The 14,708-nt window shown below is 42.1% G+C and overlaps 1 protein-coding gene across 3 annotated transcripts; it reads right to left on the bottom strand.

Annotated features, from left to right (window-relative positions):
• Window positions 1-1,743: 1,743 nt before the first annotated feature.
• LOC134297378 (uncharacterized) lies at window positions 1,744-14,707 on the bottom strand. 3 transcript variants are annotated; one of them, XM_062974737.1, is made up of 3 exons: window positions 14,600-14,707; window positions 12,660-12,852; window positions 1,744-11,117 (listed from the first exon to the last, which is right to left on the bottom strand). In XM_062974737.1, the coding sequence occupies exon 3, from the start codon at window positions 7,192-7,194 to the stop codon at window positions 2,848-2,850; it is 4,347 nt and encodes a 1,448-aa protein (XP_062830807.1). In that variant the 5' UTR covers window positions 7,195-11,117; window positions 12,660-12,852; window positions 14,600-14,707; the 3' UTR covers window positions 1,744-2,847. The 3 variants fall into 3 exon arrangements, with proteins under 3 accessions (XP_062830807.1, XP_062830809.1, XP_062830810.1); XM_062974739.1 differs by having other exon boundaries at window positions 1,744-10,116; XM_062974740.1 differs by having other exon boundaries at window positions 1,744-8,542.
• Window position 14,708: the final 1 nt, after the last annotated feature.

The following is a 14,708-nucleotide window of genomic DNA, read 5'->3' as shown; positions in this document are numbered from 1 at the left end:
TTTGTTTATCTTTTGCTTCAAGAGTACTACGATGTGCACTGTGAACCTGTACTTTTTTGTCATGGCCTTGGGCTGCTGCTTTTTTTTTGGGGGGGGGGGGGTATCTTCTCTTTTGGATATTAGTATCTCACAATAATCCTGTAAAAAATGTTAGGCTGAGAGGTTGTGAATATCTTAAGGCAACCACATGAACTTACGGAAACTAAACTCTAAGCAGCGTGTTAGTATGTGTTTTGGCCATAACATGGTAGGGATTATACATAGCTCAGATCCCATTTATTAGCTGGTGACAGATTAGTTCCATACAGAGGAGGGCAGTGACTTGCCTCAGGCAGCAAAATACCTTCGGTCAGACTTGAAGGTGAGGTTTTAAACCCAGGCTTCTTAGCTTCAAAATCACTAATTGTTGGGACAACTCTGGCATAACATTTAATGGAGCTTTAGTTTCCTTAATGCACGGATGGACAACTGTATCTCTGTAGGTATTGTGTTGTCGAAGGCTTTCATGGCCGGGATCACAGGGTTGTTGTATGTCTTTCGGGCTGTGAGAGAGAATACTTCTGGAACATGGCCACACAGCCCGAAAGACATACAAAAACCCTCTGTAGGTATTGTTTGCCTACTGTTTTCATTAGATCCGAGGTGCTTCTACACTATATAATTAATGCAGTTGGACCCCACTTTGTCATGCTTCATGGGGGTTGTAGCTAAATTGGGTTGGTGACTGACCAAACTATAACTCTCATCATTCTGTTATCGAGCAATTTAGAGCAGGATTGGATAGTGAGATCCAAGCAGCTGCGGGTTAAGCCTAGTGAGAAAAAAGAAGCCAATAATTTCCAGAATATATCTCACCAAGTAGAAGCAGAAGTCACTAAGGTATTCTATTTAATTTCAGATGAAAGTGATGCCAGTCTGCGATAGTTCACCAAAATAAGCTGAGATCCATAACATAGCAAAGCATGCACTTTTATACAGTTTTCAGGTTCAAAATTCTCACCGCCTCCGGCTGGACCCAGCCTTGCTGTGATTGGCAGGGGATCCCTGGAGAGGTGGGAACCTAGTGCACCTCGTCCAATGAGAGAGTGCCGCCTGCCTGCGATGCAAATTCTCCCTCTGTCAAGTGATGAAAAAGGGGCTGGCAGGTCTCTGAACAATGGGGGAGGTGATGGCTGATGATAGGATTAGGTGATTCAGGATCCAGGGAAAGGAAGATGGTATTCTCTTGGAACAGCTGGAGCATACCTGCCTCTCCGCAGAGGGGATATTCCATTCATGAAAGATGATTAAAATGTCCAAAGGTTGCTCAATTCTTAAATGGTCTGGCTTTGCCCTCCAAAGCTTAAGAAAGAGTCCATTGAGTTATTGCAGATGGTGATCATGATAAGTCCATTAAGCAAGAATGTGAACTTGGGGCTGGGTGGTGGCACCCAGGTCAAAAGGAATGCTGGCCAGAGTTCACAATGAGGTCACTTGCTTCACTTTATAAGAAATCATAAAATATAACAAAAACATAATAATATTGATAGAAGACACATATAGAGTTCATAATGGAGGAGAAAGGATATTCAGCATCTCCATCATGGTGAGAGACAGATGCAAGTTTCATCCAAGATGCTAAAGGGGGCTCCGATCTCTCCTGCGCTTCCCCTGGGGGGCAACGTAGGGGATCCCACATAAGGAATCCATAGGGGTTGAGGGGGACCCAAACTTGTGGAGGTCTGGGGTTACACACAGTTGGGGCCCACAAGGGCTTTTGAGGGGCTCCTCCCTCCTTCATGCCTTCTCGTTGGGGAGAAATAAGAAATTACAGAAAAGGATAGTAGGGGAAGTGTCTCTTGTGTCAGAGGCAACGCGCCCAGAAACAAAGGAAAACACACGAGATGGGATAGGAAATCCGGCACAAGGGGATTATGGGTGTGAAGACTTGATGTGATGACAGGGATGGAATCTTTTTGGATCCCACCTCTGCCACCAAATTGCGAAGGATTCAACTTCTACCTCTATGTATCCTACTTTTCAATGTTGTCGCTGCCACCACCTTTGAAAGATGCTTTGCTCAAATAATAAGCAACATTTGAAGAAACAGTAACTTGTTTATTTTTAGCACAAAGCTTGATGGTTGCAAGAATGTTATATCTTAAGTTGAACGATGTTACTTCTGTACAGTAAGTGTTGCAAGACTTCTCAATAGTTTCACTGAGCTTAGTATGGTATCAGCTTTATATTACTTGTTTCTTTCAGTTAGGAATACTGTCCTTCTTGAACTTAGTTGACCTGTACCCGATCAAACTTGGATTGGGGAGTTTAACTGGTTAACCCTAGTCCTCTTTGACTTAGGGATATAGCCTCAGCTCTTTAGTTATTCCTACTAAAGGCTCAGCAACTTTAATTTTAGCCCTTCTCCGCTAAAACTCTCTAGCTGCTCAACTTCCTCCCACAATCTCTTTTTTTCGATCACACTCCTTTCTCACTGAACAGAACCAACTGCTCTGCTCAACCGACAAACTCCAACTGCCCAATTCCAACTGCTAAATTTTGAATTCTAAGGCTTCCACCAGCAAGGTGAAGCCACACCCCTTTTCCTGGCCATGCCTTAGAGGCTCTCAGCTTCTGTATAAGAATAGCTGAAATATATAACCTTAAACAGTCAACCTAAACATAGCAATCATGAATAAAACACAATGATCATGACATCTTTACATACCTTCCAACCCGGAAAGATTATTTTTGCTTTTTCTAGACCCAGAATAAGCAAAAATAATAGAGAGTAACACAAAATACATATCTATACATAAACATAGCATCATACCTTAAACTCTAAATACAAACCTGTAAGTCTTCCGATCAAGGTGCTCTGGATAGAGCATCAGCTACTACATTACATTTGCCCTTTATATGTTTAATATCAAATGTAAAGTCCTGTAGTGATAAACTCCATCTCAATAATTTGTTATTGGTCCCTTTTACATTATCCAACCATCTTAGGGGTGCGTGATCAGTTTGTAACGTAAACTTCCTTCCCCACAAGTATGGTTTCAGTTTCTTTATGGACCAAATTATCGAGTAACATTCCTTCTCGATTGTGGACATGCTAAGCTCATTAGAATGCCACTTCTTACTGAGGAATAGTATGGGCCTATCCTCTCCATCTTCATCAATTTGACTTAGGACTGCTCCTAGTCCAGTGTCTGAAGCGTCACAAGTTAAAATAAATGGGTTATCAAAATTTGGGGCTTTCAAAACCGAATCAGAAGTAAGGGCCCTTTTTAAATTGTCCATGGATTCCTGACACTTGGAAGACCATATTACTTGGTTTGGGTGTTTCTTTTTTGTAAGGTCTGATAATGGGGCAGCTAAATTACTGAAAGACGGAATGAACTTTCGGTAATATCCGGCCAAACCAAGAAATGATCTAATTTGTTTTTTTGTTTTCAGGATTGGCCATTGGTGTATATCTTTGACCTTGGTAGGATCAGGTCTGATACACCCTCCACCTATAATATGTCCCAAATACTTAGACGTATGGTTTCCTAACTTGCATTTAGAAGCTTTAATAGTTAACCCAGCTTCTAATAACCTGCCCAACACACAATCAAGATGCTTAAGATGGTCCTCCCAACAATCACTATAGATACCTATGTCATCCATGTAGGCTAAACAGAACTCACCTAAGCCATAGAGAACTTTGTCTACCAGCCTCTGAAATGTCGCAGGGCTATTTTTTAATCCAAATGGTAAAACTACGAACTCGTAGAGTCCTCCCTGAGTTCTAAAGGCTGTTTTGGACTGGTCTTCAGGTGCCATAGGCACTTGCCAGAACCCCTTAGTCAAATCAATACTACTTATAAATTTGGCTTTTCCAATTCTTTCTAGTAAATCATCCAAACGGGGCATCGGATACATGTCGTTTTGGGTGATTTTATTTAACCGCCGGTAATCTATGCAAAACCTTACGGTTTTGTCTGGCTTCTTTACTAACACTATGGGCGAAGCCCAAGGGCTGTTAGATGGCACGATTATATCCAAATCTAACATCTCCCTGACCTCTTGCTCTATGCATTCGCTTATCTTACCCGTTACCCTATAGGGAGGGGATGCTATCGGTGCGGCGTCGCCGGTGCATATTTTATGTTGCACTCCCTGCACTCTCCCGGGTAAATCCGAAAACATGACTTTATACTTAGCCAAGATTCCTTTAACCTCTCTTTGTTGTGATGGAGATAAGTCTGAATTTATGGTTACTTTATCCAAGTTTCTATGTATCTCCCTATTACCTTCCCAAAATGAAAAAGGACCTGTATCTTCCTCTGATACTATACAGTAAACATTTGCCGACCTATTTACATACGGCTTAATCCTGTTTACATGCACCCGTTTCTCAATCCCCAATCGTTCATCTAGGATGTCACAGTTCACATGGTTCTGCTTCCTGACGATCCTCCACGGTCCAGTCCAGTCTATCTGTAGTTTGTTGTTCTTGTTGGGTGTTAAAAACAGGACCTCATCTCCGACGTTGAAGTCTCGGGGTCTCGACGTTGCATCGTACCGGATCTTTTGTTGCTCCTGGGCCGTCATAAGATGTTCCTGGGCGATGTCCCTGGCCATCTTTAATGTTGACTGAAGATCCTTGATGTAGTCGTCGACAGGAACAGGATCTGGCGTAGGACTTGCTTCCCAGTGCTCTCTGATCAAATCAAGGGGTCCACGAGCCTTCCTTCCGAATAACAATTCAAAAGGCGAGTAACCAGTGCTGTCCTGTGGGACTGATCGATATGCGAATAACAGCTGCTGCAACTTGGTGTCCCAGTCGTGGGGTCTCTGCTGGCTATAGGCCTTGATCATTTTCACTAGTGTTTTGTTCAGGTTTTCTACTAGGCCATTCGTTTGCGGATGATAAGGTGTGGACGTTAGGTGTTTAATTCCGCACAACTCTAATAACTTCTTCATTAGCTGCGAGGTGAACTGAGTCCCCAGGTCTGACACAAGCTCTCTGGGAAATCCAGTCCTTCCCCAAATTGATAACAGCGCATTGGCTATGGTGGAAGTTTCAATATTGGTCAAAGCCACTGCATCTGGATACCTGGTTGCATAGTCTATTACTGTGAGGATATATTTGTATCCTCTCCGACTGGGCTTATACAAAGGACCAACTAGATCAATCCCTACTCGGAAAAAGGGTTCCCCAACAACCGGCATGGGAACTAAAGGAGCTTTGGTCTTATCTCTTCCCGTGCTAAACCTTTGGCAAGTATTGCACGACCTGCAAAACTCCTTGATATGTTGATACATGCCAGGCCAGAAAAAGTTCTTGCTGATTCTTTGGGTGGCTTTTCTAACCCCCAAATGCCCTCCTTGTGGATTGTCATGGGCCACATCTAACAGTTGTTTCCTGTAGTTTACAGGTACCACTATTTGGGTACGTGTTTCTGGCTTATTCAAAGTCTTATGGCTTGTACTTTTCCTGTATAAAACTCCCTCCTTAAGTACGAACTTAGGAGTTTTACTTTCTTCTGTTCCTGTGGCGCTCTGAGCTTGCAAGAACAAAGGTTGTAATGTTTCATCTGCTAGCTGCTCTCGCAGTATCTCTTGTTTTCCCTCTATTCCGCTGACCAACTCAATGATGCTCGAACTAGACTCAGGAAGTTGCTCTGAGCTAGCTTGGATGGTCAAACACTTGGCTTTTGGAGTGTGGACCTCCATGTTGCCTTCATGTTTATCAGCTTCTTTCTGCCAATTCCTAACTTTTCCATTTAAATCATTCCCAATCAAACATTTGTATGGGATATCCGCGCAGACAGCGAAGTCCCATAATCCTTCCCAGCCTTTGTACTTGATGGGTAAGGATACTACAGGGGTTGGTATCGACGGGCCTATCCCCTTTAAATTTATCTCTGAAGAGGGATGTTGGTATCTCTGTGGGACCACTTCAGGACGTATAATACAGACATCCGACCCAGTGTCTCTCCATCCCTGCGTGTGTATCTCATCTATGACAATAGATTCTAAATAGTCTTCAGAGACTTCTCTTGAAAGGATAAATAAACATTGTTTTTCTTTTGGCCTCGCATCAGGGCTTCTAGACTTAACTTCAGGTTCCACTTCTTGTTCTATTGGAGCTCTATTTACAAAGAAAGTAGACCTGTCTTTCTTGATTAAGTTACATTGATATCTAAGATGCCCTGGCCTTCCACAATGGTAACATTTTATCTTTTCCTCAGGCCTGGCTTGGCCTGCAACTGCCTCATGCTTCCTATAGGTGGTGTTTTCTCCTGAACCTCCCCTTTGCATCTGTGTGCGTGCGTGAGGGTAAAACGTCGGCTTTAGAGGTTTTTTCTCTTTTGGTTCTTCCTCCTTCCTAAAACCTTCTTTCAAGGTAATTAGCTGGTCAATCATAACTGCAGCTTCGTTGGCTGTCTTTGGGTTTCGGTCTTGAATTAGCCATCTGTATTCTGAGGGAACTAGGTGAAAGAGCTGCTCCAGCTTCAATAGTTCCTTAAGTTGCAGAAAGGAATCTACTTCAGAAGTCCTCACCCAGCTGTCAAAGTATTGAGCTTGCTTTGAAGCAACTTGCGCAAAACTTTGGTGTCTGTCCCTCTTTAAAGTTCTGAACTTTAATCTGTAAAATTCAGGCGTCAACTGAAACTTTTGTTGTACCTGCAGTTTAAACATCTTATAATCTCTGTGAGTGTCTTCAGCCATATCACTATATATTTCCAGAAGCTTTCCACTAATTTGTGGCCTCAGATATAACATCCATTTGTCTTCACTCACTTCAAAATCTTTACAGCACCTTTCAAAGGATATAAGGAACTTTTCTATATCATCTTCCTTGTTATATCTGGGAAACCTTTTTAAAATTACATCAGGTGCTTCAGCTCTCAAATCCCCTTCTTGGGTATCAGCATGAGGTTGAGAGTGTGTCAATCTTTGCTTCTCCAAATCTATTTCCATTCTCCTCAACTCTGCCTGCCTGGCCCTCTCCTCAGCTTGTCTCTCTTTCTCTTTTTCCTCAACCTCCATCTTTTTCATTTCCAATTCTCTCTCTCTTTGCTTATCCCCCAATTCTAATTTTCTCAATTCAATTTTATATTTAAGGGTTTCCCTTGTCTCAGGGGTTTGCTCAGAGTTCGAACTATCTCCTTGGTATTCACTAGCCTCTCCTGCTAACTTCTTCTGTTTCCTGGTGGCCATTTCCAGACAAGTTTTACCTCAGCCCTTTTACCTAAAGCTGATCTCCGGCACCAAACTAACCTTTGCCAAACGAATTTCAGGCACTGAATCAGTTCTTGTTACACGTATCCCAGGCACTGAATCAGTCTTTGTTACACAGATCCTAGGCACTGAATCAGTCTTTGTTACACGTATCCCACCGCTGCCACCAATTTATGTGAAGACTTGATGTGATGACAGGGATGGAATCTTTTTGGATCCCACCTCTGCCACCAAATTGCGAAGGATTCAACTTCTACCTCTATGTATCCTACTTTTCAATGTTGTCGCTGCCACCACCTTTGAAAGATGCTTTGCTCAAATAATAAGCAACATTTGAAGAAACAGTAACTTGTTTATTTATAGCACAAAGCTTGATGGTTGCAAGAATGTTATATCTTAAGTTGAACGATGTTACTTCTGTACAGTAAGTGTTGCAAGACTTCTCAATAGTTTCACTGAGCTTAGTATGGTATCAGCTTTATATTACTTGTTTCTTTCAGTTAGGAATACTGTCCTTCTTGAACTTAGTTGACCTGTACCTGATCAAACTTGGATTGGGGAGTTTAACTGGTTAACCCTAGTCCTCTTTGACTTAGGGATATAGCCTCAGCTCTTTAGTTATTCCTACTAAAGGCTCAGCAACTTTAATTTTAGCCCTTCTCCGCTAAAACTCTCTAGCTGCTCAACTTCCTCCCACAATCTCTTTTTTTCGATCACACTCCTTTCTCACTGAACAGAACCAACTGCTCTGCTCAACCGACAAACTCCAACTGCCCAATTCCAACTGCTAAATTTTGAATTCTAAGGCTTCCACCAGCAAGGTGAAGCCACGCCCCTTTTCCTGGCCATGCCTTAGAGGCTCTCAGCTTCTGTATAAGAATAGCTGAAATATATAACCTTAAACAGTCAACCTAAACATAGCAATCATGAATAAAACACAATGATCATGACATCTTTACAATGGGTTAGGTAGTTAGAAACAGAGAGAGGAGGGGGGAAAGAATGGCAAGGGAAAAGGAGCAAAATGGGCAGTGGAATCTAGTCTAAAGGAACAGAAAAATGTGTCAACGGTGATACAGAGAGACAGAAAGATAGGAAGGATACATTTCAAATTTTGAGAAATAAGGGCAAGATTGTAAAGCTGCTGCTGCTCAATCACAGTTGTTTCCGACTCTTTGTGACTTCATGGACCAGTCCACGCCAGAGCTCCGTTGGCCGTCGCTGCCCCCAGTTCCTTCAAGTTCATGCCAGTCAATTCAAGGATACCGTCCATCCATCTTGCCCCTTGGTCAGCCTCTCTTCCTTTTTCCTTCCATTTTCCCCAGCACTATTGTAAAGCATATTGTTTAAAATTGGCTTTTTTCCTTTGCTAACCTTTAGCCTAGATATGTCTCAACTCTAGACAAATGGGAGTCCTTATGTTTGTGAGTCATTGACTGGTGTAGGAAAGGATTAGGAGAGTTGTTAATTCTTGCCTCAGGCTGAAAGATCAAACACCCATTGTGCCAGGGTTTTCAGTAAATTGCAGTAAACTCCAGTAAAATACCTATTACCTTCTGCTATAAATAAATGAAATGTGAAATACAGAATATAACCCTTGGTCAAAAGTACACCAATTTAACATGGGAAGCATTCCTTGTGGTTGTCCAAGATTTAACTCTTATTACCCAGCTTGGTGTCCTTGGCAAAACTGCAGGGTCCCTGATTATAAACTATCTTCTATTTGGGGGGGGGGGGGGGGAGGGTCACCTTCAACTTCAATTCCACAGCAACCATGGCAGGTAAGGTGCTACAGGAGATATGCCACCCATTCTAGAAACTTTCATCTTAACCTTTAATGCAAAGACCTAAAGCAAATGTCATGCTTGTACAGACTTCTGATTAAATAACAGCTGTATACTGCTTTTTGTATAACGAGTCAGTTCTGGGGGTCCTATGCAGCTTTTCATTACATAGGTTTCTTGGAGTAATGACTACTGATAGTCTTATCTCCTTGTAAATTTGTGTAAGACTGATCTAAGCCATTCTAATTGATAGCTATAATATATTTTGCTAGTGAACTCCTTAATTAAATTACATACTTGTTCTGTCCTGAATCGCTCTCTATACATTTTCAATCCAGTAATCTCCAGCTATACTGTGAGTCAGAATAAATATCTTTCCTCCCACTTCGTATATAGCTATATCATGCTTGCCCACTTGTCTTCTTTTCTCCCTAAGAAAAAAAGCCTCAAGTAATCTATCTTTTCAAAAAGTAAGAAGCTGCTCTAGCCTCCCAAGTCATTTTGATTCCCTTTTTCTTCACCTACTGCACCCTTTTTCTGTTGAGAAAATTGGAAGAAAAATAGTAAGATTCTCAGCTCTTTATGGCAGAAATGTCATTTGCTATATATCTTTGCATTAAAAGGTAAAGATGAAAGTGTCTAGAATAGGTGGCAGTTGGGAAGTGCTGGCAAAAATATATGGCTGGCTAATGAATATGGGTGTCAGTTTCCATTTCATTTATAGACAGACACTAAAAATGCTTTCAAAGCTTTATATTCATTCTCATCAGGAAGGAAAAGGAGATCTAAAAGATTCACAAGTTGGACAGATTCTGTATGTCTAGAAATTAAGTTAACAAGGAAAGTGGTGTGTGTAAGTACTTATCAAATATTTTAATAAGTCATTTCAATTATTAAGAGCAGCTTTAGCTTTATAACCTTTAAGCCATTTGGGCTGATTCTCATTTTCCACCTGATTTCTTTCAGTTTCAGAAATAAAATGAGTTTGCGATTTCTATAGAGCAAGAGGTCTAGCTGTGTTATTTTACTGCAGCAATAACTACTATGGGGGGGGGGCTGTTTACTCTGATCCACAAAATATTGGTCATCATAAAGATCACTGTACGTAGGGGTCAACCTGAAAGAACAACACCAATTAAAACAATACTAATAACAATTATAGTAATTATTAAACTACTACACTAATAATACACTAACAAGAAATATAATTTTATACATGTATGTATGTCTGTTCTGCAAAGGCTCTTACATGGCTTAATGTATCTGGACCAAATTTGGTATATATACCCTTCATTATCCAACTTAAAATACTATTGGGACTGAAAAAAAGCCACCCCATTTGGGAGTAGGGCCCCAAAACAAATAAATATATATGTATGCAGTGCTCACATGCAACCACAACAGGGCAATATGTATACAGTGTTCCCTCACTACTTCGCAGTTGGCTATATTTACTAGAGTCTAAAGTGCAATCAGATCTAATGCACACCTCAATTTCAAAACCCTGAACCCAAAAAAAGTATTTGCTGGCAAATGTAATGTACATCAACAAAGGTACACTCTTTGTAATACGCTCATTACACTTGCTACCTGTTTAGAATTCCTTCTTTAAAAACAATTATGTTGGATCACCAAACTTTCAGCAATGGAAAAGAAACCTTGGGGTGCATCTATGCTGCAGGATGAATCCACTTTGTCTGCCTTGGTTCAATGCTATGGAATCATGGAGGCTGTAGTTTTACAAGGCCTTGAGTCTCCTCTGGCAAAGAGTGTGGATGCCTGACCAAAATACAAATCCCAGGATAACATAGCATTGAACCATGACAATTAAATTACAAATGACATCCTTCAAATAGAGGCTCCAGGTGCTCCTGATACGTACCCTGATTTTGGAAAAGTGATTTCGCTCAAAATGTGAGTGTTAGATTCGAGTAAATACATTATACAGAAAAAAGCTATCTCAAAGAGAGAGCTAACAAATGGAAGAGGTCTGGAACATCAGGAGGGAGATACTCTAGGGTTCCTTCTACATTGCCATATAAAATCCAGATTATTTGTTTTGAACTGGATTATTGCAGTGTTCCCTCACTTATCGCGGGGGTTACGTTCCAGGACCACCTGCGAAAAGTGAAAATCTGTATTATTTGGCAGAAGACTTTAAAGACTTCGCAAAACTACAATTCAGTATCACTGAGCTTTAAATTATAATAGTGTCAAAGTATACTAATTCTGCATCAAGATGCACCCAACAAAGATTATTTATTTATTTATTATTTGTATTTGTATCTCGCCCTTCTCACCCAATAGGGGACTAAGGGCAGCTTATAATAAAAGCACATATATAAAAATAATACAGTACATTTCAAATCAATTAAAATTAAATTACATTAGGCATTCATAAAAATACACCTATAGATGTACAATTGGTGCGTTTCGAGTCTAAAAAGACTGGGTCTGTCATTGAGTTCTAAAAAACATAGTAGTAGTTGATGCTGCTATTATTGTTCGAAGGCCTGATCCCACAACCAGGTCTTAACTCTTCTACGGAAAGATAAGAGGGAGGGAGCCTGTCTGACTTCACTTGGGAGGGTGTTCCATAGGCGGGGAGCCACTACTGAAAAGGCCCTGTCTCTCATCCCCACCAGCCACACCTGTGAGGCTGGCGGGACCGCTAGCAGGGCCTCACCTGAAGATCTTAAATTACGAGGTGGGTCGTAGTGGGAGACAAGCTCAGACAGGTAAGCTGAGCCGGAACCGTTTAGAGCTTTATAGGATAAAGCCAGCACTTTGAATTGTGCTCGGTAGCTAATCGGCAGCCAGTGGAGCTGGCGTAACAGGATAGTACGCTCCCTGTACGCCGCTCCAGTTATCAACCTGCCTGCCTCCCGTTGGACTAGTTAAAGCTTCCGAACAGTCTTCAAAGGCAGCCCCACGTAGAGTGCGTTGCAGTAGTCTAATCGGGATGTAACAAGAGCGTGGACCACCGTGGCCAAGTCTGGCTTCTCAAGGTAAGGCGCAGCTGGAGCACGAGTTTTAACTGTGCGAAGGCTCCCCTAGCCACCACCGAGACCTGGGGCTCCAGGCTCAACAATGAGTCTAGGATCACCCCCAGACTGCAAACCTGTGCCTTCAGGGGGAGTGTGACCCCATCCAGCACAGGCTGTAACCCTATACCCTGTTCGGCCTCCGACTGACCAGGAGGACCTCTGTCTTGTCTGGATTCAGTTTCAATTTGTTCGCCCTCATCCAGTCCGACACAGCAGCCAAACACCGGTTCAGGACCTGGACAGCCTCCTTAGTGACAGGTGGGAAGGAGTGACAGAGTTGGACATCATCTGCATAGAGATGACACTGCACCCTGAAACTCCTGATAATCTCTCCCAGCGGCTTCATGTAAATATTAAACAACATGGGGGGACAATAAGAAAATTGGATTTGTGGAAAAAGATACATTTTGGGATAAAATCATAATAATGCAAAATAAAATAATTACTGAAATATATAAGAAATTATTAGAATGGAACACCAAAAAAATAACAAGTCAAGGAGTGCATGATCAGATGGACTAGGAACATTGGCAGACCAATCCAAATGAAAGAATGGGAGCCTCTGATGGCCTAGGGGATAAAAGCCTTGTGACTTGAAGGTTGGGTTGCTGACCTGAAGGTTGGCAGGTTCGAATTCCACCTGGGGAGAGCGCGGATGAGCTCCCACTATCAGCTCCAGCTCCATACGGGGACATGAGAGAAGCCTCCCACAAGGATGGTAAAAACATCAAAACATCCGGGCGTCCCCTTGGCAACATCCTTGCAGACGGCCAATTCTCTCACTCCAGAAGCAACTCCTGTTGCTCCTGACACGAAAAAAAGGAAGTTAATATTATACTAATTACTAACCGAGAACAGAATAAATAGAATAGGAACAATGTAAGATAGACAAAGAGAAAATTTATTTATTTATTGATAGTATTTATATTCCGCCCTTCTCACCCCGAAGGGGACTCAGGGCGGATCACATTATACACATACAGGGCAAACATTCAATGTCCATAAACACATCGAACCGAGACAGAGACAGACAGACAGACATACGCAGAGGCAAGTTAACCTTCTCCTGAGGGAATGTTCGATTCTGGCCACAGGGGGGAGCAGCTGCTTCATCATCCACTCTGATGGCACTTCCTCATTCCAGTTTTAAATTAGTTAAATTTGCCTCCCCACTTTTTATAAGTGGTACCTTATTTCCTACTTGATAGATGCAACTATCTTTCGGGTTGCTAAGTCAGCAACGAGCAGGGGCTATATTTTATTTTTAATTGATCCCGCCACGGGCTGGCGAACTCATGACCTCATGGTCAGAGTGATTTATTGCAGCAGCTGCTTAACAGCCTGTGCCACAGCCCGGCCCATGAGAAAATAAAACCAGATCAACAATGACTGGAAGTGACATCTTTTTTTTCTTTCTTCTCCCCTCCCCTCATCCCCCTACTTTCTTCCCTTATTTCTCTTTTTGATCCTATCCCTTGTTCCCCCCCCCCCTTTCTTTCGTTTTTAATTATTGCTGTTTGTTGTTTATTCGTTGTCGCTTCCAACTCTTCGTGACCTCATGGACCAACCCACGCCAGAGCTCCCTGTTAGCCGTTGCCACCCCCAGCTCCTTCAAGGTCAAGCCAGTCACTTCAAGGATACCATCCATCTATCTTGTCGTTGGCCACGAGCATGAGCCCAAACTCTGCCAGTGTCCTCCACAAACACCATTCTGCCCCCCACCCAAGTGAAGGCTTTCATGTGGGGCCCATTTTATCCTAGAATGGACATCCCAGGGTTCCTGGGAATCTGGAAGTTATAGTTCACCCTTATCCAGACAACACTGAACCCAGCCAACGACGGATCTGGACCAAACTTAAGTGATATTTCCTAACATCCCAAAACAAATAGTGCCTTCTTCTAATAACCGCCAGGCCCCCAAGCTAGTAAAGATTTTAAAAAATCAAAACATTACACATTAAGGCATTTAAACATTTTTAGATGTCATGCTGTAAGTTGCTGTAATACGTCGGGTTATTTTGGGTGTTGTTACATTGAGGCATTGAATGTTTGCCTTTTTGTTGTTGTTGGAATCCGCCCCGAGTCCCCGCGGGGAAATAGAGCGGAATATAAATAAAGTGTGATTATAATTACAAATTCACCACTAACATTTTCTGTGGTGTCAGGCTAAACTACAAATCCTAGGATTCCATAGCATTCAGTCATGGTAGTTAAAGTGGTGTCAAACTGCATTGATTATACCATGTAAATTGGGCATGAGCAAACTTAGGCCCTCCAGGTGTTTTGGACTCCCACATTCCTAACACCCTCAGCCAAGTGGCTGAGAAGAAAAAGGAAAGGGCCTGAGGCTGTTAGGAATGGTGGGAGTTGAAGTCCAAAACACCTTGAGGGCCCAAGTTTGCCTATGCCTGATGCTTGATGTAAATGCATTTTAACCTCTTTGAATCTCTTTAAGGAGAGCAAAGTTGAGTAAAATATTATTATTATTCACAATAATAACGTCAATGGCGGTTGGAGATGCCCTTAGAGACGACAACACCCTTCCCTAGTAACCTGCTTCGACGACGGATCACTCAGAAGTGAAGAAAAAAAAAAGAGTAAAGCTTCACTCGCTTTTATAGACTCCGACGACTCCCGTCATGCAACGCGCTGCGTTCGAAGA

Source organism: Anolis carolinensis, chromosome 3, assembly GCF_035594765.1.
Source record: "Anolis carolinensis isolate JA03-04 chromosome 3, rAnoCar3.1.pri, whole genome shotgun sequence".
Lineage (NCBI taxonomy): Eukaryota > Metazoa > Chordata > Lepidosauria > Squamata > Dactyloidae > Anolis > Anolis carolinensis.
The sequence above is the reverse complement of the archived record's forward strand: the minus strand, read 5'-3'. Positions and strand labels throughout refer to the sequence as shown.